The sequence below is a fragment of the Narcine bancroftii genome, chromosome 11 (genome assembly GCF_036971445.1).
Source record: "Narcine bancroftii isolate sNarBan1 chromosome 11, sNarBan1.hap1, whole genome shotgun sequence".
Taxonomy (NCBI): Eukaryota; Metazoa; Chordata; class Chondrichthyes; order Torpediniformes; family Narcinidae; genus Narcine; species Narcine bancroftii.
In genome coordinates this window covers 9,735,933-9,763,755 of record NC_091479.1, presented here as the reverse complement: position 1 = coordinate 9,763,755, position 27,823 = coordinate 9,735,933, and the positions used below count along the sequence as shown (strand labels likewise).

The following is a 27,823-nucleotide window of genomic DNA, read 5'->3' as shown; positions in this document are numbered from 1 at the left end:
TTACTGCCACCATTACAAATATCTTCTCAACACATGTTTAAAACATGTATGAAGATGTGTTGTCATTTCTAATTTTTAACTAATTTGCTTTTATTTTATAAACCATACAACAGAGTCAAATTTCCCTACAGCTGTCTAAACTCCCCTTTATTCAAGTTGAAAATATGTGGAAATTAATAAAAATTTCTAATTTAACTATTAGTCTGGATCAAAAAAAAATGTTATCCAACAAAATATTACAGCTGGTGTCACAACTGGATGCAGTTCAACAATGAGATAGTTTCAAGGAAAAGTATTAAACTGGCGGTAGAAAAACTGCAACCATATTTATTCAAAAATAACCTACAAATGTGGTACATGGCTGAGCATTTGATGTGCAATAACAACAAGTCTACAGACCAATAGCTGGGTATTGAGATTCTTACAGATAATTGCAACCAAATGATTTCTATCTGCGCCATAAATTTCTGAATCCATAAAGCAAAGTGTGAACATACTAATAACACCATTTATTCTTTGGTGTTTTAACTCAAGTCATCTGCACTGCTACATTTATACTACGCAAAGGTCACGATGCTTGCAAAAATATCTTTCAATCGGCACTTTAAAAAAAAAAATTAAAACTGATTAGTATAGATGTGATGTAGCTTCATTGTGGAATTCTTTCAATGCCTTTATCCCAGATACAGGAAAATTGGAATTCTTTCAGTGCCTTTATCCCAGATACAGGAAAATTGGAATTCTCTCAGTGCCTTTATCCCAGATACAGGAAAATCCCCACTGCTAGTTTAGCAATGCCCCTCAATGTACAAGCATTCTTTTCACTCTCCCTATTTGGGTGGAGGTGAGCCAGGTTGTCAGTGCGAGGAAGAGGCACTGAGGGCCCAACCAGGACTTGAGTTGAAGCCAGTGAGATGGGAATAGGATTGGAGGGGGAGGGGAAAGATGGCAGCGGGATTGAGACTTCGCTGTCAAGGTTCAGATTTTAGATCCAGCGTACAAAACATCCCCTGATTTTGAGGTGATATTTTTAAGTTTTGGGTGGTCCTATATGTCAGCATATAGAGTAGGTAAAAAATATGCAAATTTAAAATTAGCGGGGATTAATAATGACGGTAGCACGGTTACTTGAATGAAAGACTACAATACTGATTTTTTTTTTCCCAAATTACATTCTGCAGTATCTTTTGAACGGTATATTCTTAATGCAGGTGTATTAGTTAGGCACTGAAAGAATGAGTTTCAATCAACTGAAAAATTCACATGTCCGACATCCATGATCCCCACAGGTGCCAGATAATGGGGATCCTACTGTATAATTCATACTGTCTATCCTTCCAAAAGTAATATTTAGGATTGGCATAAATTTAACAGGATACAGATCGTTCATTCTTTAAAGATCTTTCAGGTGTCTAATGTCCAAAATGAAGTTCTACCTGTTCTGTGCATCTGTTTTCTCCAACTTTTCTTGCAGCTGAAGCCAATCGATCAATGCCTTGAAATCACGGACATAATTATCCAGCATCATCAGGACCTCCTGAAAAAAAGAATGCAGTGGCATTGCATGTTTCCTGGTCTTCCCCACTCCAGCACAAAATATAAATAACACTAGAATACATCAAGGGAAAGCATCTCTCGACGTTGCCGCATAAAAGTGGCTGTTTTTCTCATGAACGTTCAGGGTGTCTCGTTCGGATCATTAAGTCATTTATAATCTTGAAAATACAGACTTTTCTTGGTGTATTTTAATGGTTTTTTTAATGTTCTGCAGCTCCGTAACAGACAATAGTAGCACTTTATTTTAATGTTATGCTACCCAGTCACAAAATGATGAATTTAATTTTACTGAGCTATGTAGGGTTCACGCCAAAATGATTAACTCAAGGCTTTAATATCCAGACCCCCACCCACAAAAAAAACAAAATCAGTGTTTGATCTTAAAATACATTTGGTCCAACTTTTCCTAATTGCGATTACTGCAGACTATGTACTCCAACACAACATTCTTCACCATTGACGCCCATGGCAGAACTCATTCCATTTCTATCATTTTGCGGCAATCCACAACAGATCTCTCTTGTTTACCTGCAGACTTTGAAATCTGAAATAAGAGGAGGAAATACTAAAAATACTGAGCAAGTTCTCAAGCCCCTTTCACACATGCCACCCACTAAATTGGCTGTTTAGTGTCCTGGGATAGGAATGGAGGTTTGGTTTTTCACATGACCACTCCTAACTGGGTCTCTGAACACTTTCACACTTGCAAGGAGCCATCCCTGGGGTTAGGACTGTTCTACGTCCTGATGAATTGAACAATGGTGGACATGTTCTAAATCCTGATCAATGCATTATGATCTTATATTTGAATAAAATGAATCATGCCTTATTATAACATAATTAAGCTTTATGTACAGCACAGTACGAGTCCTTCAGCCCCTGTTGCTATATAAACCTTTATAAGGGACTGTAAAACAATAGCAGATAATTTTTTTTTAAAATCGGGTGGGAAAGTTAGTAGCGCTTTAGCGCACAATTTACACAGCAAGGGAAAGTTTGTAGCACTACAGCGCACTATTGACATAGCGTAGTAAAGTTGGTAGCACTATCTCGTACAATTTATACCGTGTGGGAAAGTTGGCAGTGCTATCATGTACAGTTTATAGCCACGGTGGACCTGCTCTCCCAGAATGCTGGGTGGCAGATAAAGGGCTATATGTACAGTGCATTCATGGATGGGCTTCTCTGCCACCCGGCATTCTGGGAAGTCAGGTCCGCCAATGCTTCTTCCCATGGTCTTTATAAATTGTGCACTATAGCACGACCAACTTTCCCACGCTGTTTAAAAATTGTCCGCTATTGCTATTTATTTCCTCTCTCTCTCCCTCCCCCCTGCTGCAACTTTCCCATGGTTAAGTTTATACCTTCATTTTAATCTTCTCTTCCTTCACCTTGCTGTACTCACGCAAAGACCTGGGTAATTTCAATCCCACCATGCAATTGTCCATTTCACACTTGCAACGCCGGCCTCTGCAGAACCCAGGGATTATACTAGGGGTCGAGGCCGTCAATCTCTGGTGTGAGATGACGTCATCTGACGCCGGCATTGAGCTGATTTTGCTTTCACACTAGATACTTTACAGCATGGACACAGGCTCTTTGGCTCAACTTTTCCCAGGCTGACCATGTTGCGTACCCAAACTAGTCCCATTTGCCTGCATTCAGCCCATCTTTACTATCCGTATACCTGCCTAAATATCTCTTAAATGTTATCTATCTCTACCATTTCATCTGACAGCATCTTCCATATACCCACAAAAAAGGGAATCCTTTTAAAATGCTAATTTTGTCCTTCCAATAAGCAAACAACTGAAAAATGACATCCAGAGATTGTTTTGAGGCTTGCAGCAGTATGGTGCTCATTGTATTAATCGCAGGGGGCAACAATAATATGAAAGGAAGATCCGATTTTGAATTTTTTCCAGCACATTGAATCGGGCCCACTACTGTATGTTTACTTTTCATTCCAACCTGTTTTCTTATAGTTACAAATGAGTGATTTTTTTTTAATTTTTTATTTTTCACACCATAAATCACAATAGCCATGATATACACTTTTTCTTTTCCACACATTTACAGTGACTTTTTCTCCCTCCCCCCTCCCTCCTCCCAAGCCACCCCCCACCCCCCCCCTCTCATCCATTTTAGGTATACAATCTAGGTTGCATTAATTCAGTTAGACAATGTTGTCATTCAACAAAAATACACCAGAAATTCTACTGAGTCCATTCTTTTCTTTTCTTCTCCTTCCATCAACTTAGGTAATGTTTGTTCCCGGTAGGTTTTCGCTATTGTATTTAATGTAAGGCTCCCATACTTGTTCGAATATTTCAATATTATTTCTTAAACTATATGTTATTTTTTCTAATGGAATACATTTATTCATTTCTATATACCATTGTTGCATTTTCAAATTATCTTCCAATTTCCAGGTTGACATAATACATTTTTTTGCTACGGCTAGGGCTATCTTGACAAATCTTTTTTGTGCATCTTCCAAGTCAATTCCAAATTCTTTATTTTTTATGTTACTTAGGAGAAAGATCTCTGGATTCTTTGGTATATTGTTTTCTGTTATTTTATTTAATATCTGATTGAGATCATCCCAAAATTTTTCTACTCTCTCACATGTCCAGATTGCATGAATTGTTGTTCCCCTTTCTTTTTTACATCGAAAACATCTATCAGATACTGTTGGGTCCCATTTATTTAACTTTTGCGGTGTAATGTATAGTCTGTGTAACCAATTATATTGTATCATACGCAGCCTCGTATTTATTGTATTTCTCATCGTTCCAGAGCATAACTTCTCCCATGTTTCCTTTTTTATCTTTATATTTAAATCTTGTTCCCATTTTTGTTTAGTTTTACCATTTGTTTCCTCATTTTCCTTTTCTTGCAGTTTAATATACATATTTTTTATAAATCTTTTGATTAACATTGTATCTGTAATCACATATTCAAGGTTACTTCCCTCTGGTAAACTCAAGTTGCTTCCTAATTTATCTTTCAAGTAGGATCTCAGTTGGTAATATGCCAGCGCTGTATCTCCAGTTATATTGTACTTATCTCTCATTTGTTCAAAGGATAAGAATCTACTTCCTGAAAAACAATTTTCTATTCTTTTAATCCCTTTTTTTTCCCATTTTCTAAAGGCAAGGTTGTCTATTGTAAAAGGGAGTAGCTTATTTTGCGTCAATATTAGTTTTCGTATTTGGTAATTTATTTTATTTCAAATGAGTGATTGATGCCCCCAGTGGTAGCCATCTGGATTTACTCCACAGGATTTGTTTAAAACTGGCACAACTAAGAAAACAAATTCACAGCTGCTGATAAACATGACACGGCTCAACACGTTGAATGTCAGCTCAAAAATACCCTCAAAATAGCTCTTGAACAACCATGCAAATTCTCAAATTCAAATCCTATTGCTTAACTCAAATAAAAGTGATTTGAATTTCCATTTTTCTCCAAAGTTGTGATTATACATCTTGCGGCAACTTTTCCTAAATGGTTCCAAAAATGAAATAAACTGGACAGCTGTTGCTATTCAGGAACAACCTAAAAATCTTTGGTGTGAATTTAAATAGCAGCCAACTGTAATCTGTTCTTGTTCGGATGCTGGATATGAACGACTTCAAAATAATTATACTTGTTTTTGCTGTTCACAAATCTTTTCCATGTTTACTACATGTTTCTGGAGATAATTCAGATACATTTTTCAACTATCCTTTCTCACACCACAATTTTAATATCTGATATTTGCGCATAACTATCTTGTCTTTGGCTTCTGTCAATTAACGGCAGAAATCAATGCCACTCATGTTTCCTGTCCTAAAGTCAATGCAACAATATCAAAAGAGAAATGACAGGATTCACCTTTGCTCTCACCACACAAGAATCCTGTAGAAGTCTGCGCCATACACAAAAGTGCTGGAAAAGCTCAGCAGGCCACGCAGCATCGGGCCTGAGCCCTTCGTCAAGGCATGAGTAAAAAGAAAAAAAGCCCACATCTTGTTTGTGCACCTGAGGAAAAGGTTGACACCCAAAACTCTTAGCAAGCTGCCACCTTCACAAATTCTGAAAAAAATGCTCAATGCTCACTTATTCTAGAGTTGTACAAAATTTGTTTCCAACATGACAATACAATTTTGATAGCACTAAAATGAACACAAAACAAAATCCAGTGGAGAAACTCAGCAGGTCAAGCAAGAAGTGGGAGAAAAAGAACAGTCAACATCTGGGTCAGGAACAGGACATGAAGACAGAGTGCAGAGACACTCTCACTTTTGATGGAGTGCTCCTGCAGGAGATGTCCGTTCTATTTCTTCCACTGAAGCTGCTTGACCCATTGAGTTCCTCCACCAGCTTGCTTTTTTTTAAAAATTCCAGTATCTGCAGTCTCTCATTTGTCCCCTGAATATATATATATATATTTTTTAAAATCACTCTCACCAATGAGGCTGTAGACAATTGAACAATAAATCCTCGCAATAAATGAAACAATTTCAAAATAACTCCCAAGTTATTGAATTTATCAATAGGAAGATGCATACTTTGAATTAATATCTGTACCTTGAAGATGTACATTAAAATTAATGGGTAGACTGGTTTTTTTATATTGGAGAATTGAACCCAATCCATTAAAGTCAATGCACAAGTGAAAGTATTTTATTAACATTATGGTTCAGAATGGATAATACATTGCAATACAAAAACCTATTGCATACGTCTTCAGTTGAAACAAATAAAAACAGGAATAGCTTCAAACTCATCGCAGGTCTGGTGGCACATGTGGAAAGCAAACAGAATTAATGATTCAGGTGTAAAATCTTTTGTCAGGACAGGGCCAGAGCAAAACATATTGGGTTTCCTCAAGCAGAAGAGAGAGTTGTGATTGGACAGAGCGAAGAAGTAGGGTGAAACCAGATTTCTTGTCTGTTATGTAATCCCAACAGCAGGATTGTGCACTGTCCAAACTGAGACAGAAAGAATCACAGAAGGATGACCTGCTAGTACGGATATAAACAGGACCAAAAAAAAAGCTGGTTACCTGAAGTTGTAGAATTCATTTGTGACTTCTGAATGTTACAACGCATTCAAAAAGAAGATGAGTTTTTCATGATAATAGATGATGTGGGCCAATCTCCTCTGCCATTCTATCCATCCTCCCACTCAGCCCCACTCCCTGGCCTTCTTGCTGAACCTTTGATGCCTGGATTAATGAAATACCTGTCCATCTCTGCCAAATTTGAATTCAGAGGTTAGAATGGGACTGAGATTAAGAATTAGAAACAGATAACTTGAAGATCAGTGTCAGTACACAGAATTCACCTTTCCTGCTCCGCAAAGCCATTATCCAATCTGTTTACTTCAACCACGGTGTCTGCAGGCTTTCAGGTTTTAATTATTATCCAATCTGTGTTAGTTTCTCCAATGCATAGGAAGCTGCATTGTGAACCCCAAATGCAGTATACCAGTTTCAGTAAATTGCTACTTTAACTGGAAGAAAAACTGTTCACGTCCCTATATGATGAGAGGGGAAAATGTGAAATAATGTGTACTGCAAATCCGGCAGTTGTCTGGAAAAGTACCAGAAGGAGAGAGGTTGGTGGAATGCAAGGGTGGAGCAGTTGATCATGAAGAAAGGTAGCCCTTGGAAATTCTAAAATGGGCGAGGTGAGGAAGGGAATGGTGAGTGTGGTGGATTCTTATTGGAAATGGCAGAGATTACACAAGATGATCAGTGAAATGCAAGGGCCTGATGGGGTGAAAGGCGAAGTGCAGAATTCTGTTCTTAGTCTGTCCAAACGGAGAGAGGTGAGAAGAGAGGTGCTCCAAGGCTCACCTGGCTTCCAGCCGAATATGCCATGGCCATGGCAATGACTGAGCAATATTTTCAAGTCAGGTCTATAAGAAACACATCTTTATTTAATTTAAAATATTTTATGTAACACTTTTAAAGACCCACATGAAAAAACACTGTGAAGGCACCAGAGGGTCATGGGCCTCTGGTTCTCTTCCCCTCTCCCAGCCTCTCTACCTGCCCGTAACCTGCGCCTTATTTTCCTTCCTCCTAGCAGAGAACATCTTTCTCAGCCCTCTGCCTCTTCTTTCTTGCTTCTCCTCCATCCTCCACCTATATATATACATCACCTGTCAAAATTTGCTCTTTCTCCTCCCCCCCCCCCCCCCCCCTTTTATTCTGGCGTGTGCACGTTTCTTAAAGGGTTTTGAGCCTGAAACATTTACTGCCTATTGCTTTCTGTGGATGTTGCCTGGCCTGCCGAGTTCCTCCAGCATTTTGTGAGTGACGTCAGTCAGAAAACACTGTTGATTGAGGGTGCAGAATTGAAACAAAGACTGTTCCAGATATCCTATTAGACATATTTCTTGGGTCCTTGAAAACGCCCACAGACACTCCTTTTGTCTGGAGAGAGTGAGCCGAAGATGATGCTCAATGGATTAGTTTGCAATAAAAGTCCAAAAAGTTCAGATGCCAGAAATCCAGACCACCTGAGAATCCGGACCACTTGGGAATCAAAAACTATCCAACTTTTTAAATGTAGGAGGCTTTTGTGATGTCCATGTACAAGCACCATAGATGCACAGGAGCAACAAGCGACCATGCTTTTTGCCAAGGGTTGACTTTATTTTTCTTTAAAACTGCTCGTTTTGATAAATAAAGAATGCTGTATTTGCTCATGAATAAACAATCAAAATGTACCTGTTCATCCCTTCTTTACTCCTCCTTAATTTGAATTTTAATAGTTCTGCCCGAGAATCCGGAAAAATCCAAACCAACCCAAACCCTAAGCAGTCTGGATTTTCGAACTTCTACCTTACCTCACAAGTAGATTTAATCCCAGGTCAACATTTTGAAAAAGATGCACTCCTCAAACAGCAACTTTCTCTCAGTAACGTCAACATACCAGGATGTCCTGATAACCTGGAACATGGTTGAAGCCTTTCGCAGCTAAGATAAACTAAGATTTTGCATCATAATGCAATATAGATATCCAAATAAAATTTAAATTTTAATATTCTTCAGCTCAACTTTTTTTTGTTATGAGCACATTATGGTTCAATATTGAAAGGTTCCAAAGGATAGTGTACATAAGGTTATCTATGGCTTCCAGTCCAGGTTCGCTTCTCCAATGTTCACTCCCTTAAATAACGTGGAGAGCTTAGACCAAGGTGGCCAAACCACAGCTTGCGAGCCACGTGCAGTTCTTTGACATGTAATGTGTAGCTTGTGGAAATAATGTCAGCTGGAGGAGATACCAGTGCTCCTTTTTTTTTTAAATTTTTTATTTTTCACACCATAAATCACATTAGTCATGATACACACTTTTTCCTTTTCACACATATACAGTGACATTTTCTCCCCCCCCCTCCTCCCAACCCACCCCCCCCACCACCCCCCTCTCATCCATTTAAGGTATACAATCTAGGATACATTAAACCAGTCAGACAATGTTGTCAAGATACCAGTGCTCCTGAGGTCGCCCCGGGACACTCCAAAACCTTCCAGCTAGACCAAGAGGTCACAGGATGGTCGCAGCCCGGGTTGCATGACAAGGAGAAGGAAGCGTGGGCACTGGAGGAAAGGCCCCTCAGAGGATCGGCAGAGCGAGCAATGCACGCTGGCGTGAGGTTCTCCTCGCTCAGGACAGGCCACACCATGGCAGAGATTTGTCAAGGTGGGGTGTGCGGTAGGAGGGTCAGACAAAGCAGAGGGTCCTCTGCAAGGAGCAGCTGCAGAGTCAGAAAGCCGGGGCTGGGCCAGGGGAACTCCTATGCGGCATGGCCTGATCCAGAGGCAGGGCGTCTGTCCAAGTACTCCAGCAGGGAGGAAGCAAGATGACAGAGACGGGGAGGAGAGACTGGAGAGGGTCCCTAAAGAGGACCTCATCCAGATGCCGTCAGGACAGAGCTGGAGCAGGTCCTGAAAGTGCCCACGGGCAAGCTGTGGCCCCACTGGATAAAGAGCCAGGACCATGCTGCGCGGTGGTTAGACCGCTCCATACCAGCAGCCACTCCCCTCATCTCACAAACGACTGGGGAGTTGAGAGTGGGACAAGGAAGAGCAGAATTGTGGATCCGCTGGCCTCAACCTGCCGTGAGACAGCTTTGCACTGGGTTGTTTCCCACATCGTGCATCGACTGAGGTTGTTGCAATGGTGCAGAGACCGGTGGCAGTAGAATTCACAAAGACAACACGTCAGAAACCGGAGCAGGAGTCGTCCATATGGCCCGCCATGCTTGCTCCCACATACAGTGAGAACACAGCTGAAGTGGTCGTGGACCCAGCTCCGCCTTTCCGCCGTAACCCTGAATTCCCTTACGATGTAAAAATCTATTTTACTGTATCTTAAATATATCCAATGAGACGAGGTTACGTATGATACAATATAAATGGATACACAGGCTATATATTACACCTCAAAAGTTAAATAAATGGGACCCAACAGTATCTGACAGATGTTTTCGCTGCAAAAAGGAAACGGGAACAACAATTCATGCAATATGGACATGTGAGAAAGTGGAAAAATTTTGGGAAGATCTAAACCAGATATTAAATAAAATTACAGAAAACAATATACCAAAAAATCCAGAGATCTTCCTCCTAAGTAACATAAAAAACAAAGAATTTGGAATTGATTTGGAGGATGCACAAAAAAGATTTGTTAAGATAGCTCTAGCCGTAGCAAAAAAATGTATTATGTCAACCTGGAAATTGGAAGATAATTTGAAAATACAACAATGGTATATAGAAATGAATAAATGTATTCCATTAGAAAAAATAACATATAATTTAAGAAATAATATTACAATATTTGAACAAATATGGGAGCCATACATGAAACATAATAGAGAAAACCTACCGGGGACATCTACCACCTAAAATGACAGAAGGAGAAGAGAATGAAAAGAACTGACTCAGTGGAATTTCTTGTTTGTTTTTATTGAGTGACAACATTGTTTGACGGGTTTTATTGTATCTTAGATTCTGAACTTTAAATGAATGGGAGGGGAGGTAGGGAGGGGGGAGAAAACGACACTGTATATGTTCAAGAGGGAAAATGTATGTATCTTGATCAATGTGGTTTATAGAGTGAAAAATAAAAAAATATATATATATCCAATGAGACAGGCTCCACAGTTTCCCTGGGCAGAGATTTCCACAGAAAATCAATCAGGATTTGGAAAATATAAGTACAGTGTATGTGTACTTTTTGGTTATTGAAACTAATACAAATTAGCAGTTTAAAAACTAACTACATGATTAATTATTACATACATGCATTTCTTAATATTTACATTATTAAACATTTGTAACAAAACATGAATGCAAGATTTGAAATGTGCAGGTATTATTTTTTCATCCTGCAGCTCTCAAATATCTGAAGTTTACTGCTGCTGGAGCAAGTTTGGCCACCCCTGGCTTCGACTAATCAGGGTCAATGTTGCAAGTAGTTCACTCCTCCCATTCCCAAAAAACACTAGAGAAAAAATCCACCCATTTACTTTTTATTCTGAAGCATTCTTCAACAATCAAGATAAAAAATGAAACATGGGAAAAGTTATGTTCTGGAACTATGAAGAATACAATAAACACAAGGTTACGCACGATACAGTATAATTGGTTACACAGGGTATATGTCACTCCTCAAAAATTAAAAGAATGGGATCCACATTATCAAATAGCTGTAAGAAGGAAACGGGAACAACAATAAATGCAATGTATAAAATTGATAACGTTTTGGGAAGAACTAAATCAGATATTAAATAAAATTACAAAACACCAGAGATCTTTCTTTTAAGAAACACAAGTAGTAAAGAAATAGGCCTCAAATTGGATAAAGCGCAAAAAAGATTCATTATGATAGCCTTAGCAGTAGCAAAAAAATGTATAATGTCAACTTGGAAAATGGAAGAGAGCCTGAGAATATGGCAATGGTACATGGAAATGAATAAATGTATTCCATTGGAAAAAATAAAGTCACATTGTCTGAACAAATTTTGGAACCAGACATGGAACATAACAGAGGGCTTGCCTCGGACCTCCACCCCCTAAAATGATAAGACAACCAAACTATTTGATTCAATGTGCAAAAGTAGATGACATTTTTATTGTCTGTTTCTCCTTTGTGTGAAGACATTGTTTTATGGTACTGTATATGTTGAATATTTATTGGTTTTGGAGGGCGGTGGGAAGGGTGGAGGGAGGGGAGGGGGGAATGCCACGGTGTATATTTAATGAGAAACGTTCGTAAATAATGGTTGATATGGTTCACAGTGTGAAAATTAAAAAATGATCTAAAAAAGCATTCTTTAACAATCAGAGAAAATGCAGCATTGCAGTATTTTATTCTGCTCTGTGTTATCAGTCCTAATCAGCTCCAAGCACCCATAGCCTAAAGCCCGTTAGATGAACAAGGGAATACAAATAAGACAAGCAGCTGGAGTGCCCCCTGTCCTCATTGGTGCACATCTTGTCCCTTGCAGTGATGAAGGCCATTTTATCAAGGAGGAGAGCAGAGAACAAAAGTGGATCTGAAAACACCGATATAGACAGGCAGATAACGAAGTATAGACGAACAGCTAAAATTACCAATTAGTTTACCAATTGGCTGCAACGGATTCGATTGGTTTGTAATTAATTCTCGTTACTGGCTCATACAGCAGGATGTTTGGCGCCAACCCTTTGTCCTGCTGACATACAATACCAGTGCACAGGACCCAAGGGTCCTGGACATCAATACCTCTCTCTGCCTCACCTCCAGCAGCCAGTGCAGAAGATATACCCTGTGATGCTGAAACAGTGGAAAGTTCTGCTGCATGAGAAGACGCCGACAAGAAAGGAGTCTTTATGAGCTGAGTGAGCAAGTTTCTTGCTGAAATAAACTCCACTGTTGAGACAGGTTTTCTTGTGTTTGAAGGTCAGGCCTGCCACACAGAAGCAACACTCGAGTACAACTTTCAGACAAATTATCATCCACGATGACATTCTTTTACCTAGAAAATTGAGCTCTCTTTTCATTTCTTTCCTTGGAAATGTACTGTGACTACAAGAGAAACAGCAGCCTCATTCATAACATAATGTACAGCACAAGTAACATGCACCCAGATTATGTTAAAATGATACAGCAACCCACTTCAGGTACAGTTTCTTTGTAAAATACAGTACTGATGGCTGAGTTTACCTACCTCGGCTGCACCATTTCATCAGATGCAAGGATCGACAAAGAGATAGACAACAGACTCGCCAAGGCAAATAGCGCCTTTGGAAGACTACACAAAAGAGTCTGGAAAAACAACCACCTGAAGAAACACACAAAGATCAGCGTGTACAGAGCCGTTGTCATACCCACGCTCCTGTTCGGCTCCGAATCATGGGTCCTCTAACGGCATCACCTACGTACGGCTCCTAGAACGCTTCCATCAGCGCTGTCTCCGCTCCATCCTCAACATTCATGGGAATGACTTCATCACCAACATCGAAGTACTCGAGGTGGCAAGCATCGAATCCACGCTGCTGAAGACCCAACTGCGCTGGGTGGGTCACGTCTCCAGAATGGAGGATCATCGCCTTCCCAAGATCGTGTTCTATGGCGAGCTCTCCACTGGCCACCGAGACAGAGGTGCACCAAAGAAGAGGTACAAGGACTGCTTAAAGAAATCTCTTGGTGCCTGCCCCATTGACCACCGCCAGTGGGCTGATCTCGCCTCCAACCATGCATCTTGGCGCCTCACAGTTCGGCGGGCAGCAACCTCCTTTGAAGAAGACCGCAGAGCCCACCTCACTGACAAAAGACAAAGGAGGAAAAACCCAACACCCAACCAACCAATTTTCCCTTGCAACCGTGTCTGCCTGTCCCGCATCGGACTTGTCAGTCACCAACGAGCCTGCAGCAGACGTGGACATATCCCTCCATAAATCTTCGTCCGCGAAGCCAAGCCAAAGAAAAAGAAGACAGTACTGATGGTAGCCATAGTTTTTGACATTGACATGCTGACAAAAAGACAAGATAATCATATGTCATTGCTCGTTTTTATAACTATTTCCTTATTTGGTTCAGAAACTATGATTCTGTAGAAACCAAGGCAATCGTTCACTTTTATGATACTGTTTTCTTTCTTTTTCTACAAGGTCCTCAGTATTAGGATTTCAAGAGGACCTCTATATTTTTTTTTCATCTTTTAAACATGTACATGTGTTTGCAGAAACTTTGATCGTTTCATGAGATCGTCTCTGATAGTTTTTTGGCTTTCATCATACTTTTTAAACTCTGGTTATCTACACAAGTTAATCTCATCTCAAATTAGATACAAATTATTTCCACTAAATGGCCCGTTTCCGTGTTGTAAACGGTGTTAAAGTTTATCCCCTGCATTTGAAGGAGTCCCAGTAGCATTTTCCTGTGCTGTTCCTAACTCTATAACCCTTTTCTATAATTTATTTCTGTTAATATTTCCTCCGCTTCAATTACTTCTGTATCACACACAGCATTGAGAAGTTTATCCTTTGTTTCAGTTTTCTTTATTTTGATACAAAATAAAACTCCATATACTCACTTCAAAAAGCATTGTTATTTTTAACATAAAAATCTATGTCACAAATTCATGAATATGCATAGAGTATGTATTAATAGGAATTAGAGGGGGAGGAGACAATCAGAAAGGATAAGGTGTTGTCAGCAGTAACCATAGATATTAATGCCAGATAAAGGATGTGTTTTCAAATAGCTTCCATAAAAGCACAGCAAGTTGTTTGGATGGGAGCAGGAGGTTCGGAAAGGATACAGACAAATGGAATGACTTGGCAAAATTATGGTTCTGAGGCACTCAATATAGGAAATACATTATCATCCCCTTGGAATCTGACAGAGGCAAATCAGAATATTTTTAATGCAGATATTACAGGTTGTGTGGGCAACATCACAAGATTTGGGTGCTCATGCAAAAAAAAAGCACTAAAGGCTAGCGCGGGAAGTCATCAAAGAGGCTAATGGAATGGTGGCCTATATCTCAAAGGGATTCAAATTCAAAAGTGAGGAAGTGATGCTTCAGTTTGCACATAACTTTGGACAGACCCCCAGGTTGGAGTAGCATCTGTTTACTGCCTGAAGTAATTTAGCATTGAAACTGGAACACCAGTTTAAAAGGTTGAATTACATGCCATGTACTTATTTGACTTGTATACGCTCTTCAATAAAGGGGGCGGGTGAGGTCTGGTCCAGATGTCCTGCTCAGTCAGGGAAAGTGCACACGTAATACATCACCTCTCCTTTCTCGGTGTAGTGATCAGCGTGTGGCCACTGTCTAGCTTGCCAGACAGGAGGTCACTGCAAATGGCCTCTCCTACATTTACTGCGCCTGTAGCAGCATCTTCTTGTTGGTGTCCCCCGTTTTCATGGCGCGACCGAGTGTCCGGTGATATAACTGGATGGGTGGGCTGGGCTTGTTAGTCAGCCTAAAGGCCTTTTCACATTGGCAACCCACTATATTGGAGTGTGGATGACCTATTTTAAAATACCGGTAGGGCCGTTCACACTGGTCCAAAAAAAACTGATTCCTTGTGCCCTTTCTCATCATCAACCTGGTATGACAAAGGGGAGCCCAACCTCCAGCGGTGATGCCCTGAGTGACGTATTATGTACTCACTGGCAGTGAATGCTTTGTTCTACAAGGAGATTACCCACACCTTGCTCCAACCCCTCATTCTCTGGGTTTGGGGTAGGGGAGGAGGTGTTATGAGTAAGTAAACAGAATTGATGGGCGTCAAAGGCAAGGACTCTGAACACAGTTTTGAGGCAAATAATTTTATTTACAAAAGACAGGCGAGGGAAAATGGTAACAAGGATAATACACACACACACACACACACACACACACACACACACACACACACACACACACACACACACACACACACACACACACACACACACACACAGAGTTTATAGCGAGAGTGGGTAAGTGGTAGCGGGAATAAAACACATACGTGCATGGGAAAGTTGCACTGACAATAAAACATACGTGCATAATTTATAGCAAGCATGGGAAATTCACACCAGCAATGAAACACATGCATAAAAATGGTATCTTGCCACCCAACCATCAGAACTGCTGGAAAGTAATTGAGGATTTTTTGTTACTCCATAGCACAAATGTTCAATTTGATGAACAGCATGTGGACTGTTTGTAGTCATTCCAACAAGTTCCCGTTGTTGTTCTCATTCTAGTTAACAATTAGTTAACTAGTTAACAGTTAACAGTTGCTAGTTAACAGTGTTCGGCTTGACCGTTGAGGTCGTTAAGAGTATCAAGTTCCTTGGAGTGTGCTTGGCGGAGAATCTCATTCTGGTCCATTAACACCAGCTTCATAGCCAAGAAAGCCCAGCAGTGCCTCTACTTCTTATGAAGGCTGAGCAAAGTTCATCTCCCACCCTCCATCCTCACTACATTCTATAGAGGATGTATTGAGAACACCTTGTGCAACTGCATCACCGGCTGGTTTGGAAGCTATACTACCTCGGACTGTGAGACCCCGCAGAGGATAGTGAAGTCAGTGGAAAATGGGGGGGGGGCTCTCTTCTTACCATGAAGGACATCTACAACACTCAATGCAGGCAAAAGGCAATAAATATTGTGAAGGTTGAAGTAAAAACACAAAAAGCTGGAGAAGTTCAGCAGGTCAAAGTGTCCCTTATGTAGCAAAGGCAAATTGACATTTTGGGCTTGAGCCAGTCATCAAAAAGAAAATGCCGGCAAGTAACTGAACAAAAGTTGGCAAAGGCAGGACAGGATAGATGAAGAAAGGAGGGAGAGGACAGCAGCAACAAGGGAGAGGGGGTGATGGTAGGGCTGGATAGGTGAAAGAACTGGAAAAACAGGAACGGGGTGGGGGGGGGGGGGGGGGAACAGTAACGTTGATGTTCATGCCATGTGGCTGGAGAGTGCCCAGACGGAAAATAAGGTGCTGTTCCTCCAATCTGTGGGTGGTCAAGTTGGGGAGTACACAAGGACATGGACAGACATGCAAGCATGGGAGTGTGACCCAGAATTGAGATGTTGGCCACTGGGAGGTCTCTGTGGTTGCAAACAGAGCGGAGGTGCTAAGCAAAGCGATCTCCCAGTCTGTGACCGGTCTCCCTAATGTAGAGAATGCCACAAAAGGTGCACCGGATGCAGTAAATAAGTCCTCTGGATGTATAAGTGAAGTTTTGCTTCATGTGAAAAATGCCTGTTTGGGGCCCTGGACAGTGGTGAGGGAGGAAATGTGGGTGCAAGTGTTGCACCTCCTGAGGGCACATGGGAAGGTGCCGAGGCTGCAATGGGTAGGGAGGGGATGAGTGCACGAGGGAATCGTAGAGGGAGCAGTCCCTGCGGAAGGCCAAGAGGGGAGGAGAGGGAAAAATGTGCCTGATGGTGGGATCCTGCAGCAAGTGTCAGAAATTCCGATGGATAATGTGTTGGATGTGGAGGCTGGTGGGGTGGTAGGTAAGGATGAGAGGGATTTTATGTTTGTTGCAACTGGGGGTAGAGGGGGCCAGGGCAGATGAGCATAAAATAGAGGGGAAGTAGGTGAGGGTTGAATTGATGGCAGTGGAGGGATACGCACTAACTAAATGAATGGAACTAACTAAATACAGGAACACGATAATGTGCAATGTATACATTAACAATGTACATGTGCACAAGAGATCACAGTACCACTGGCCACAGACCTCTCATCAGAGAAAACGCCCTCTGCCATTATTCTGCCTACTATGTCCAAGCCAATTTTGAATTCAGTCTACCAAATATCTACTGATCCCATCTGCCTCAAGCTTCTGGATTACAAGACCTTGTTAAATGCATTTCTGAAGCTCACGTTGATAACATCCATTGCCCTACCCTTATCAACCATGTTCAGCAACTCCTCAAAAAAAAACTATTACAGCGCTAGTGACCCATTCCTAAATTCTCTGCTGCCTATAAGGAGTTTGCACGTTCTCCCCATAGGTTTACTCCAGTTTTATCCCACTCTTCAAAAATCACACAGGGATTGTAGGTTAATTGGTCTATTTAGGCTGAATGGGCCGGAAGGGTTACCAGTCTAAATTAAAAAGTGAAATTGAAAAAATTGCTTCTAAGACATGATCTGCCCTGCAGTAAGGACCCAGCAATCTCCTTTCCTCCCTCTTTCAATAACCTATGTTATACCTTATCAGGCTCTGGGAACAATGTTCTTATCAACATTCAAATCAACATGTCCTGGAATATCAGCATATCTGCCTGATCTCCATGTCCCTCTCTTTGGTGAATACCAAGGAAAAGTATCAATTTAGTAACTTGCTAAATTAGTAACTCTGGCTCCAAGCACCAATTCTCTCCTTTGTCCCAAAGGTGTCCTACATCACCTTGTCCTCCCTCTTGTTTTTAAATATATGCACAATGTGACTTGGGATTTTCCTTACTGCTACACATCAAAAGACTTTTGTGGCCCCTATTGGCCTTCGCGATTCCTATTTAAGTTCCTTCCTGTATTCTTTAAGGTCCCTGTCTGATGTCAGCTTCCTAAGCCTTGCATATATTTCCGTTCTCGACTAAATTTATAGCATCACTCATCATTTAAGGTTCCAAAGCCTTACAATCATTGTCTTTCTACCTTATTGGAAGATGCCAGTCCTGAATTTGAGAGAGCTGAACGTTAAACAACTCCCACATGTCAGATGTGGACATTCCCAATAATAGCTGCCTCCAATCTACTCTCCCCAGCTCCTGACTAATGATATAATTTGCCTCCCCCAATTTCCCAGACACATCATCCATAAGAATCTGAAAAAATTATGGAGTTATCATCAAAGTTCCCAAAATTCTCTCTCATTGAAACTCTGGACAGGATCATATCCCAATAGATGATTCATTTTAGCCCCTTCAAATGTTGGACTATCTTCTTACTGTCCACCTGGTATCATAGCCATGGATCTCAAGCTACTTTGATATTGACATCAGTGCCATGGGTGAGACGAAACAGGTAATAGATGACAGGATGAATGAAGAAGCTTGCATGTACACAAATCAGAAGATGAACATTGTATTAATGGATTTTGTTGTCAAGAAGGAGTTGGTCAAAAGGAGTCATGTGATGGAGTAGTGGTCAGTCAGGAAAACCAGCCCTCTCCAGGAAAATAGGAAAAAAGTTAGGAAAAAGCAAAGCAGAACAAAAATAAAATATAAGAAATAGAAGATAAAGATACAGAGAAGAGAAAGAAGATGGCTTCCAAGAAGGAGAAAGTAAAAACAACTGGAAAAAAAAAGTAGAAAAGTCACCAGAGAAGAAAGAAGAAGGCCTTACCTGCACGAAGGAACAGGACGCTGGGGTGGCGAGGAGCACTCAACCCTCTAGGTCAGTGCCTGCCCTGCAGAGTCGCGACCCACCAGGCGGTGGACTACAAAAATGGCTCTCTGAGCAAAACAAAAGTGCGCAACTGCGCAATCAAAGGAGAAAGAGGACACCGGTGGGAGGGGAGCTCAGCAGAGGAGCGGGCTGTCACAGAGCGAATAGCTGAGGGACCCCCGACACCAAGGCACTTAGCTGGAGGATGAGAAAGGCAGCAGAAGAGGGAGCGATGAACAGACGAGAGAGATAGACAGAGGGACGAACGACAAGAAGATCAACGTCAGGAAGCTCAACAGACGAGCAGCCCAGGAGGGGAGGACCAGCAAGAAGAGACCCGAAAAAGAGATACAAGCAACTCATCAGGAAAAACAGAAGAGACATAGATACAAAGAGAAGAAGACACAAACACAGGTACAGACACAGAAGAGGAAGAAGAAGACCAAGATCTTCACAGAGAAATAGAAGGTAAAACAAATGGACAAAGAGAAATAGATGGTAAAACTGATGAACAGAATATAGATAAAGTCTTTTTTGAAGAACAAATGAGTTCACTAAAAGAAATGTTGTCATTAGAATTTAGTGCAATTAAAAGAACAGAAGATAAAATCCAAAGGTTAGAACTGGTAATGACAGAAATAGGGAAAAGAGTAGAGAATGTGGAAGAGCAGAAAACGGCTGTAGAAATGGAAGTAAACGACTTAAGAGGAAAATTAGAAGAAGTGATAGAAAAATTAAAGAGACACAAGAGTTGTTATCTCAGAAAATTGAAATGTTGGAAAATTATAGTAGGCGAAACAACATAAAAATAGTGGGCCTGAAGGAGGGTGAAGAAGGCACAGATATGAAGGAATTTATAAAAGGATGGATCCCGAAGGTCCTGGGAACGACAGAAATGCAGGAAGAAATGGAAATAGAAAGGGCACACAGAGCGCTAGCTCCAAAACTGCAGATACATCAAAAACCAAGATCCATCTTAGTAAAATTTTTGAGATACACGACAAGAGAAAATATACTGGAGCGGGCAAGGAACAAAATTAGAGAAGATAATAAACCATTGGAAAACAAGGGTCAAAAAATATTTTTTTTTACCCAGACACAAGTTTTGAACTCTTAAAGAGGAGGAAGGAATTTAATACAGCAAAATCAACTTTATGGAAAAAAGGTTACAAATTCATATTAAGACATCCAGCCGTGCTTAAAATATTTATACCTGGGGAGTAAAACAGACTGTGCTCAGATCCAGAGAAAGCGCAAGAATTCGCAGAACGTTTACAGGACAGGAGGAGATGAAGAGATGTAAAAAGAATGAAGAACGGCGATAAAGCATATATAAAGATGTAAAAACAATGTATGTGTAAAGAACTAAAGAGGGAAAAGAGAAGGAAAGGGAGTAAGGGGGGATAAAAAGAGAGAGAGTTTTGCTATATGTGTTAAAAATAGTGTTTTCTGGAGAGGGCTGGGTAGAGGGGGAATAACCGTCACTGTAAAATCAGTTGACACTGCGAATAAGATCGCAATCCAAATGAAAAGGGGAGTTGTGGTTGCCCGGCAAAGGATATGGAGCAACTCAAAAAGGGGGGGAACTTTTGTGGTTAAGGTATTAGTGGATGTGGGAACTGCGGGGGTACATTAGGTCTTAAATGTGTTGTTGTAAATTAAGTGTAATAAGAGAAAACTAAGAGATGAAAATGGGGTAAAGGGAGATGGAGGTGGTGAAGAAGTGGAAAAAAGGTGTATGCAAGATATAAGATGGCCTTGTTGAACTATATGACTATAAACATTAATGGAATACATAACCAAATTAAAAGGAAGAGGCTACTAAATTTATTGAAGAAGGAAAAAATAGATATAGCATTTGTGCAGGAAATGCATCTAATTGAAGTGGAACATAACAAACTAAAGAGAGACTGGGTAGGACACGTAATGGCAGCATCCTATAATTCAAAAGCTAGAGGTGCAGCCATATTAGTTAACAAAAATGTACCAATCAAAATAGAGGAGGAAAAAATAGATCCGGCAGGGAGATATGCAATGTTAAAGTGTCAGATATACACAGAATTTTAGAATTTGCACAATATATATGCGCCTAACGAGGAGGATCAAAGGTTTATGCAGGATATTTTTTTGAAGATTGCAGACACACAAGGAAATATATTGATAGGAGGGGAATTTAACCTTAATTTGGATCCAATGTTGGATAAAACTGGACAAAAGACAAGTTAAAAAGAATAAAGTAGCCAAATTTATGGTTCAATCAATGCAGGAAATGAAACTTATGGATATATGGAGGAGGCAACACCCAAGAGAGAAGGAATTTTCAGATTATTTGAGTAGGCACAAAACTTACTCAAGGATTGATATGTTTTTGTTGTCAGCTCATATTCAAGGGAGAGTTAGGAAAACTGAATATAAAGCTCGACTACTATCAGATCATTCACCCCTGTTATTAGCAATAGAACTGGAGGACATCCCACCAAGATCATATAGATGGAGGGTAACTCCATGCTACTTAAAAGACAGGAATTTAGGGAGTTTATTGAATGCCAAATTAAAACATATTTTGAAATAAACACAGGATCAGTGAAAGACAAATTTATATTATGGGACGCAATGAAAGCCTTCATTAGAGGGCAGATAATAAGTTATGTAACTAAGATGAAAAAGGACTACAATCGGGAAACAGAGCAGTTGGAAAGGGAGATAGTAAGTACAGAAAAGGAATTAGTAAAAAGGGATGATATAACAAAAAGGAGAGAATTAGTGGAAAAAAAATTGGTGAAGAACATAATAAAAACAAAGCAAAAATATTACGAACTGGGAGAAAAAACACATAAATATTAGCCTGGCAACTTAAAATAGAACAAGCTAAAAGAACGATACTGGCATCAAGAAAAAAGGACAAACAAATTACATATAACCCAACAGAGATTAATGAAAACTTTAATGGAAATTTTAGCTAAAACTGAACTGCCGAATATTGCAAGAAGAGGAACAAATCAAACTAATAAAACCATTTGTAATAGAGGAAGTACAGGATATATTAAAAAAAGCTGCCGAACAATAAAACACCAGGAGAGGATGGATTTCCAATAGAATTTTATAGAATATTTAGAGTTATTAATTCCTCCTCCCCTGGAAGTAATGAACCACATAGAAGAAACATAAAACTTGCCAGATTCATGTAAGACAGCAATAATTACAGTAATACCAAAGACGGGGAAGGATCCATTAACACCAGCATCATATAGACCAATATCTCTACTTAACTCAGACTATAAGATAATAGCAAAATTATTACCAAACAGATTGGCCGATTGTGAACCTGGATTTATTAAGAAAAGACAAATAGTGGATAATGTCTGTAAACTTATTAATCTAATTCACGCAGTTCAAGGAAATAAGAAGCCAACAGTGGCTGTTGCTCTAGACGCAGAAAAGCCTTTGACAGAGTAGAGTGGAACTACTTATTTAAGGTATTACAGAAGTTTAATCTTCCAGAAAAATATATAAATTGGAATAAAGCATTGTATAATGGACCGTTGGCGAAGGTAGCAGTATATGGGATATGTATCGAGTCACTTTAAATTAAGTAGGTCAACTAGACAGAGATGTCCACTATCCCCCTCATTGTTTGACTTAGCAATAGAACCATTGGTAGAATTGATAAGAAAATAAAATAAAAGGGATAAAAATAAAGGATAAGGAGTATAAAATCAGCTTATTTGCAGATGACATCATCACCTCTTTGGCTTGGCTTGGCGGATGAAGATTTATGGTGGGGTAATGTCCATGTCAGCTGCAGGCTCGTTTGTGGCTGACAAGTCCGATGCGGGACAGGCAGACACGGTTGCAGCGGTTACAAGGGAAAATTGGTTGGTTGGGGTTGAATTACATAAGAAATTGAAGGAATATGGAGAAATATCGGGGTACAAGATCAACACAAATAAAAGTGAAGCGATGCCAGTGAGTAATGCGGATTATACAGAATTTTTTTAAAAATCACCGTTTAAATGGCAAACCCAAGCAATCCGATACGTAGGTATCAGGTTAGATAATAACTTAAGCCGCATGTGCAAACTAAATTATCAGCCTCTAATAAAGAAATTGCAGGAAGACTTAGAACATTGGAAAGAATTACCGCTAATGTTGATAGGGAGGGTAAACTGCATTAAAATGAACGTGTTCCCAAGGATACAATACTTATTTCAAACGTTACCAATTCCTTTAACAGAAAAATTCTTTAATGAACTAAAGAGAATAATAAGGAAATTCTTGTGGAAAGGGGGGAAACCGAGGGTAGCGTTAGATAAATTCACAGAGAGGTACAACCAAGATAGCTACCAAATTTTAGAAAATACTATAGAGCCGCACAATTAAGGTATTTATCAGATTTTTACCAGACAAGGGAAAAATCAGACTGGACTAAGATAGCACTAGATAAAATAGGGGAGAAGATACCGGAACATATACTTTATAAGTGGAATGAAAAGCAAGTGCAATATAAAAATTCACCAGTACTGCGTCATTTACTTAATACATGGAAGAAGATCCACTTAGAGAGGAAAAAAATGAATTACCAAATACCAAAATTACTATTGATGCAAAATCTGCTAATCCCTTTTACAATAGACAATCTTTCCTTAAGAGAATGGGGGAGAAAAGAATAGAAAATTGTTTTTTGGGAAATAATATTAACATTTGAACAGTTGAAGTACAAATATGGAATAACTCACGGTACAGTGTTTGCATATCATCAATTGAAAGCTTATTTAAAGGATAAATTGGGAAACAGCTTAAGATTACCTGAAGGAAGCAGCTTTGAATATGTGATTTCAGACACAATGATAAATAAAAGATTTTAACCAACTTGTACATTAAGCTGCAAGATAAGGAAAATGAAATAAACTATAAACCCAAGCAGAAGTGGGAAAAGGATCTAAACACAAAGATAAAAAATGAAGTATGGGAAAAGTTATGTTCTGGAACTATGAAGAACATAATAAACACAAAATTATGCATAATACAGTATAATTGGTTACACAGGGTATATATCACGCCTCAAAAGTTAAAAGAATGTGATTCAACATTATCGGATAGATGTTTTCTCTGTAAGGAGGAAATGGGAACAACATTACATGCAACTTGGGCATGTACGAAAGTAAATACGTTTTGGGAAGAATTAAATCAGATATTAAATAAAATTACAAAAAATAACATACCAAAAAAAGAGATATTTCTTCTAAGTAACATAAGAAGTAAGGAATTAGGCCTCAAATTGGATAAAGTGCAAAGAAAATTCATTAGGATAGCCTTAGCGATAGCAAAAAAATGTATAATATCAACTTGGCAAATGGAAGAGAGCCTGAGTATACAGCAATGGTACATGGAAATGAATAAATGTATTCCATTGGAAAAAAATAACATATAATTTAAAAAATAAAGTCACAATGTTTGAACAAATTTGGGAACCATACATGGAACATGACTACGACCTTCATCCCCTACAATGAGAATGATACTGATAAGAAGACAAAACGACTAGATTCAGTGTGTAATAAATAGATGATGTATTTTTCTTGCTTATTTTCCTTTGTGTGAAGATATTGTTTTATGGTTTTATTGTATTGCATATGTTGAATATTTATGGGTTTTGGAGGGGGGTGGGTAGAGGGGTGAGAGGGAAAGGGGGAAAAAAAAAGGGAGAAAAGACCACTGTTTAAATTTAATGAGAAACGTTTATACATATTTTGGTTGATATAGTTCATAGTGTGAAAAATAATAAATAATTTAAAAAAAGGAGTTAGTCTTGCGTCTCATCAAACATGTCCATCGTTAACCCTCTCAACTGGGAGACAATGACTACCTCAGGTCCTTCAGGTCATCCTACGATCATTTGATGCTCCAGCCTGCTGGCAAACCTGCATTCATCCTTTACTTCAAAACAGGGAACAGAAACAATGATAATCGAGACATAGGTCTTCATTCATAGTTTCAAACTGACAAGAGCCATTTTTACTTGCGAAATTGGTCTCTTGAGAGTAATTTGAGACCAACCGGAGTGTGGAGACTAGAAAATGCAGAAATCTGGAGAAATAGAAAATCTGCTGGAGAAACTCAGCGAATCGAGCAACTTCAGTTGGAGAAAAAGAATCTTCGACGTTTCAGGACAGAACCCTTCATCAAATCAGTGTGGGTGGAGCTCTTGCCAGACCAAATCTCAATCCGAGCCAAGTCAATTGGCAGAACTATGAACATTAAACCCTAATTAAAAATTAAATGTTTTAGCTTTGTTTTAATGACAGCTTTTTAGAAATGCAAGACGACGTTTACTTAACAGCAGATCCTTGTCTTTTTACAAATCTGTCAAGATATCACAAAAAGCTTTACAACCATTAGTGAAATGTAATCACTATTGAAAAAAATTCGGTATCTAATTTGGCAGATAATGACAAGTTGGAAGAATATAACAGCAAGATAATATGTTTAAGAACTGTTGAGTGAGGGATAAATAATGGCCAGGTCACTGAACAGGACTCCAGTGCTCCTCTTTGAAACAATGCTATGGAGCATTCCACACCCATTAAGTCTAGAGTCAGGCAGGGCTGCCTGCTCTCTCCAGCCTTATTTGTATGCTGCATAGAGCACTTTGCTGAATCGATCAGGAAGTAAAAGGGTATAAGGGGATTGACGTTGCCAGGCAGCAGAGGCATTGAGGTCAAGGCCTCCCAGTACATGGATGACGTCGCAGTCTTCTGCTCGGCACATGATCGGTCCACAGACTTAATCAGCATCTGTGGCCATTTTGAGTCAGCATCAGGCACCAGGATAAACCAGAAAAAGAGCAAGGGAATGCTCTTCAGTAACTGATCTGACTGCTCCATCGTCCCCTTCACAATCAGATCTGACTACCTGTAGGTGTTGGGGGATCTGGTTTGGATGGCCAAAGTGTGCATCAAAAATTGGTTGGGGTGAATCACAAAGGTCCTCCAGTATTTGGGTCGGTGGGCACAACGCTCCCTCTCAATAACAGGGAAGAACCTGGTCATCAGGTGAGAGATGCTCTTGGTGCTGTGGGTGGGGGAGAAGTAACAACCAGATGCCACAGTGGTGGTAATGGTGTAAATAGAAATTAAGTATCAATGTACAAGGATGGAAATGTATGGATAAGAAACTAAGCGACTTGGAACAGTTTTCCTTTGGTAAATAACATGTTGTGAATAAAGACCATTTTTGGTTTAAAAAAAAAATCTATGCCATCCCAACAGAGCAGACGGGACTTTGATAAATATACATTTATTTTGGATTGCTATGTATACATTTGTTTGTGTGTAACGTATATTATGTGTCTGTGTGTGCTCTATGGTCGGAGATGCACTGTTTCATCAGGTCGCACATGTACAATCAGATGACAATAAAGTTGAACTTGGTCATCTCATCCTATGCTTGGCACCTCCAAATATCGCTCACCACCACAATGGAGAATCAGCCTAGAATTCTCTACCTTGTAACCCAAAATATGACAGTTGGGATCCAGCTGATTGATATCCATCTTCTTCATACCCTAAAGGGCACAATATGCTGAGAAATTCACAAACTTAAAGCCATTGTTCAAATGAAACCACTTTAAACTTTGTTCAACTTACTTCCCCCCCCCACCACAGCAACCATGACTTCCTTTTGAGCAACAAATTCAATGGAACCCTATCTTGCACCACTTTTATAATAAGCATACTATCAGATTGTGGCAGGTGCCTGCCCCATTGACCACCGCCAGTGGGCTGATCTCGCCTCAAACCGTGCATCTTGGCGCCTCACAGTTTGGCGGGCAGCAACCTCCTTTGAAGAAGACCGCAGAGCCCACCTCACTGACAAAAGGCAAAGGAGGAAAAACCCAACACCCAACCCCAACCCACCAATTTTCCCCTGCAACCGCTGCAACTGTGTCTGCCTGTCCCGCATCGGACTTGTCAGCCACAAACGAGCCTGCAGCTGACGTGGACTTTTACCCCCTCCATAAATCTTCGTCCGCGAAGCCAAGCCAAAGAAGAAGACTATCAGATTACTTCATAACTTGTGTCTGTATAAATAAGTATTTTCCTTGACTTCAAACCGATGACTGTGGTTTGGTCAATTCCAAGGAACGTAATTCTGTCCCATTCTTTGACATTTTACCTTCTACACCAGACTGATTAATTGGTGATACACAGCAAGTAAAATGTAATTGTAACATTCGTACACTTGTCATTCCACAAACAGATAGAACAGCCAGGAAAAGCAGAGAACACTGCTGGTAGAAAATGACCTGCTTGACATCAAACACTTCACTTGTAGTTATTACTACAGAGTGTGTTTATGAACCCTTCAGGGTAACCGAGCCATGTGAGAGAAATCGTTCTGCATCCTGAAAGGCTTTCATTGTCGTTTATCGTTGGATCCATTAGCCTGGAGCGTCACAGTGAATGCATTTTGTGGTTTAAATTTGTGGATTTTGAACCATTAACAGCAAATGCTTTTGTATAGCCCAAGGCACCATCCACAGCTCGCAAAGAAAAATGTACAAAACAGCTGATCTTCTTACACAAACTAACCCATCTACCACCTAACCACAATTCTCCCATCTGCACTTTCAACCACATCCAGACACCAGAGCCCCTGTCAACTGAACACCAGATATTATACTGATTGACAGAATTATACTGCAATCAATAATTATTCATGCCTTCTATTAAAAAGCAAAATAGACCATGTACATATCTGTCCAAATTAAACAAAAACATAAAGATCATTGTAACCTCCCAGAATACTTACATCTTCAGAGCAGATTTATGCTTTGTAACAAATAGCTGGAATATCGGCAGATATCAATGCTGT

At 39.9% G+C, this 27,823-nt stretch overlaps 1 protein-coding gene across 3 annotated transcripts in view; it reads right to left on the bottom strand.

Moving 5' to 3' along the window:
• The window catches only part of LOC138745470 (tetraspanin-3-like), a 437,564-nt gene that overhangs the window by 199,908 nt on the left and 209,833 nt on the right, over nucleotides 1-27,823 (bottom strand). For all 3 annotated transcript variants that reach the window (XM_069902530.1, XM_069902529.1, XM_069902532.1), the window contains exon 11: nucleotides 1,437-1,537. In XM_069902530.1, coding sequence (XP_069758631.1) covers nucleotides 1,437-1,537 — 101 coding nt within the window. The remainder of the gene's footprint in view (nucleotides 1-1,436; nucleotides 1,538-27,823) is intronic.